General features: G+C 29.8%; 1 protein-coding gene and 1 long non-coding RNA gene across 2 annotated transcripts in view; one reads left to right on the forward strand and one right to left on the reverse strand.

The window, feature by feature from the left end:
• The window catches only part of LOC106468604 (ubiquitin carboxyl-terminal hydrolase 7-like), a 63,609-nt gene that overhangs the window by 49,575 nt on the left and 9,480 nt on the right, over window positions 1-4,554 (forward strand). Inside the window, exons 23-26 of the mRNA XM_013929035.2 lie at window positions 595-749; window positions 857-956; window positions 3,422-3,489; window positions 4,182-4,290. Of these exons, the coding sequence (XP_013784489.1) occupies window positions 595-749; window positions 857-956; window positions 3,422-3,489; window positions 4,182-4,290 (432 nt within the window). The remainder of the gene's footprint in view (window positions 1-594; window positions 750-856; window positions 957-3,421; window positions 3,490-4,181; window positions 4,291-4,554) is intronic.
• The window catches only part of LOC111088074, a 16,321-nt gene that overhangs the window by 3,233 nt on the left and 8,534 nt on the right, over window positions 1-4,554 (reverse strand). The gene's annotated exons all lie outside the window — the stretch shown is intronic.

A 4,554-nucleotide genomic window follows, 5' to 3' on the forward strand; every position in this document is an offset into this window, starting at 1 on the left:
TGTAATAACTAAAAAACAAATAAAATTAACTTACATACAATAACCACTAGAATTCTAACTATAATTTATCAAGCTTAGTAACAAAGATGTATTTTACTTAAAAAAAAAAATACGAAATTTTGAGCAGACTAAAGACACAACCTACCTCATTGAAATCTTGATTTAAAAGAAAGAAATGATGCCTAGGTACGTTAGAAAGGTCCTTCTTCGAGAATAAAAAAAGAAAATAGAATGATAAGTTGTGGTAGTCTCTTTTTGTTTTGTTTAAGCATGGATCTCACAAATATTGCAATATACCCTATGTAAATTATAATAATGTTAAAGTATTAACTTAAATCCACAGTTAATTAGATCTTAAAAACTTCTCTTGGATGATGTGAACTTTACTACATCATTTATTTTGTTTAGTGGCTGATAAAGGGGAAAGTTGAATATAGTTCTTTATTGAGAAAAGCTGGGTATTTTTCAGTGAGTTGTAGTTGAGTAACAATAAAAAAATATATATATATGTTTGTTTGTTTTTACTTAGTAGTATTTTTATTGCCATCCATGTAATATTAAACATCACATGAAGAAAAGTTTAAAATTTTCTAGGAAGTTAAACCAAACATGGTGGAGAAGATTGAGGACTTGGACCTTCCCTTGGAGAATGTCTTGGAAGAATTGATGGATGGAGACATTATAGTCTTTCAGCGATCAGACATAAATCCTGATGAATTAGAACTACCAACAGTTAAAGATTACTTTAGGTTAGGAGCTTCTCATATTTTAAAAGCTGTACAATTATAAGAATATTAACTTCAAGAATGTATGTATTACCATAGCTATCACTAAACCAGTTTTTCACCCAATATAGAGATTTGTTCTACCGGGTAGAAGTGACTTTCTGTGATAAAACCATTCCCAACGATCCTGGTTTCACAATGGAGCTTTCACTCAAAATGAACTATGATCAGGTAATTCATGTTTCTGCAAGTGTAATGTAGCTTTTAAGATGTGATAATAAAAAAAATGGTCATGTAACAAGAGAATATAGAGTTTGTACTATATAGTTTAGTATTAAACTGAAAAAAAAACAATAGTTAATCTATGTAAAATAGTATAATAAGCTAACAAAGGCACGTTATACATTAAATTTTATTAATAAATATTTTTTGAAGCTAGTTGGTTATAGTATAAATTGAAACACATGGCAAAATATGTTATGTACTTTTTTAAATAGGGTGTTGTTTTGATTTTCATACAGTTGCAAAATTAACTGTTTGGACAAGACACACTTACTATTAAATATCTTTCATTTTGTTGTGTGTTTGTGTGACTTACTATGTTCATGAAAGTACAAAAACTTGTAAAAGTGTAATAAAATTGCCAGATAAGGCCATGGGGAGCAGGGTGATTCCCCAGTGAATAGGTGTTCCATTGTTCCTTCCATTCATTGGAGGAGTTTTTATCTCTCATTAAACTAAAACTTTTAATAATTTCAGTAGTATGTCCAACAGCTAGAAAATGAGAAGATGCACGATTTTCTACAGTATGTTAGTTTTAGTGTTTTCATGTATTCTCTAGCCTTTTGCTATTATTCTTACTGGATCCAGGGATTATCAATGGATCTCCACTTTTACAAGAAAAAGTATTAATTTTGACTAAATATAATCTGAACATCAGTCAGTTTTTCAATTAAAATGTTTTACAGTATAATGCTTTCATGTGTATCTTACTTTGTGTCTGATATATGATGAGCGTGAAGTAGTGGACTTATACATGATGAGTGTAATAACTGTTCATATGTATTGTAGCTGTCTGTATTGTCTCAGCATACTTTAATAACTGTTAATATGCATTCTAGCTGTCTGTATTGATTCTACATTCTTTAATGAGTGTTAACTCTTTCAACCTGGGCTCGGTCGCTGGGACCGACCTTGTAACCATTTTGCTTGTTTTAGTTTTCATGCTATAACTTTTAAATTAGTGAGCGAATGTTAACGCAAGTTGGCAGTTTATCAGTAAACATTACAATGCTTTCATGCGCAAAATATTTTTTCTTTATTAAGTCTTAAGGTTTGTAAAGCAATGTTTCTCTCATACCTTTTTTTCTTTTCATATCCATCATGCAAAGTAATTTTTCATCTTAACATTAAAAATACTTTTATGGATCAGAAAATTCCGAAATTTCATATGCGAAATCTTTATAATGTCTGCATAGTTATCAAACATTTCTTGAGAAAAAAACTTTATATCTTATATCTTATTTTCAGTAATTAATTTCTGTATGGGTTTGGTAAATTTGATTGATCTCACAACCACCATAAAAAATTAGGAAATAAACATAAATTATGCCTCTTCCATTCTAGAATGAACACAAATTATAACACAAAAACATAAATGTTTAGCCGAAATAGCTTAAATCTCATAACATTATACATTTATATATGTTTATTATTTGTATTATATTGACCTTTCAGTCATGCCTGGCTAACGATACAGAAGTTACAATGATGTGGTACACGTGCACTCATGTTACTATATCTAATAACATAAAACTTACTATTAGTATGTACAAAGTAACTTGTCTTGGCTGTGTTTTAGATCAGTAGTATTTTGTAAATTACAGTCACATTTCAATTATTATACATTATATATGTATATAGATTATTGCTAATCTGAAATAAGTTCTTAGCTTATTTTTCCTAAAAACATAGAACAGTGAATAAATAAGTAAAGCAAATAATTATCTCTTCTAGTTACGACCTTTGTACTCAGTTGCTGCTTGATGTAGGTTGCTAAGCTTTAAAAATTTTGCATGTGGAGGATATGAAACAAAATATTTTTTTTAAGGTTTTATATATACTTTTGAATAACTAAAAAATAATAAATTACTACCTCAATACCATAGAATTCTACTATAATTTACCAAACTTAGTAACTAAGCTGTATTTGGGTCTAAAAAAATATGAAATTTTGAGTGGACTAAAGACACAACCTACCTCATTGAAATCTTGGTTCAAAAGAAAGAAATGGTGTTGGGTACATTAGAAAGGCTGAGAAAAACCACTGGGGAACATTCTGAGCTTTCGATTGGTTATTCATGTCATATATATAGAAGTAAGTGTACATAAGTGAGCATTTCGAAAAATGGAAAGAGATGAGTGGGGTGCCACTGTGTTTGATTTATTATGTGGGCAATATCTTGCTGTCTGTAATGTCAGTGCTTGCTTTAGTATCTGTTTATAGTGTATATATATATATATATATATATATATATATGTATTGTAGGTGTCTTCATGGGCTATTTTAAGAGAGTTTAAGATTTTATCAAATTATTGACTGTCTTATATGTGTTTTATTGTTTTTTAAGTCTACTTATTATGTAGATGTATTTTATTTCAATATTATCAATTGCTTTTGACATGAAATTTACTAGATGGCCAATGCCGTTGCCCAGAGATTAGAAACAGATCCTTATTTATTACAGTTCTTCAAGGCTCAGAGGTAAATCTGTTAATTTTCTTTTGGTGATTGTTCATTTGATTGGTAAACTCACTAAAATTACTTGTCTTAAGTACTGATGTACACAAAATAACTGGAATTCCAAGGGTGGATTAGTAACCAGAAACCCTTAACAATTGTTTGTTGCTTAATCATATTTCTACTCCAAAAAGAAAAAAAAAGATTCCTGCTTATTATCTTGAACATTTTATGTTACAAAAGCAATAGTTAGGTTTAAGTAAAGTGTGTAAGTATAGTCAAGTTATATAATATGGCTTAATTTGACAGTATGGAAGTTTTTGTAAAGGATTAATGTAACATTTATTTCTGAAATTACTTTGTGGTTAGTTCTATACACCATATATGAAACCACTTTGAGTTCATTAATCTATTCTTCGTTGGCTCGTAGTTTTATATACATTTCGCAGTCAATTGTAGATTCCAATTTATTCTTAAAGAAATATTATTTTTTAATTATCTCCTCTACCTATATTTCTGTATTTAACTTAACATCTTTGTTGCTTTATTACTGGAAGTCCTTGACATACTTGCATCATCCCTATGTTAATGTGATCAGGATGAACTGAAACTAACATTACTAAAGATGTTTTGTAAGGTAAGGTACAAATATATATATATATATACTGGGAGTTTTATTTATCTTCTTCAATACACTTGTATGACAACTACTGTAGCTACAGAGATGGGCCTGGGAATGCACTCCGCTGTACATATGAAGGGACCTTGAAGGATCTCCTTGTCACCTTTAAACCTCGACAACCTAAGAAGATATATTATCAACAGGTAATTGGCTTTATAGTGAGACGTATATGTGTAACATGGTTTCTAATGCAGAGGAAGTGAATGTGTGTAATAGTGGCTAAGACTTAAATAAGGCAAGAGATATGATTTTTATACCATACCTAACACTCCATACCAGTTTATCCAGAAGTTCAAAGTCTGCAATCTGACTTTTCTAACACTCCATACCAGTTTATCCAAAAGTTCAAAGTCTGAAATCTGACTTTTCTGTATCACTCCATACCAGTTTATCCAAAAGTTCAAAGT

This window comes from Limulus polyphemus, unplaced genomic scaffold (genome assembly GCF_000517525.1).
Source record: "Limulus polyphemus unplaced genomic scaffold, Limulus_polyphemus-2.1.2 Scaffold3073, whole genome shotgun sequence".
Taxonomy (NCBI): Eukaryota; Metazoa; Arthropoda; class Merostomata; order Xiphosura; family Limulidae; genus Limulus; species Limulus polyphemus.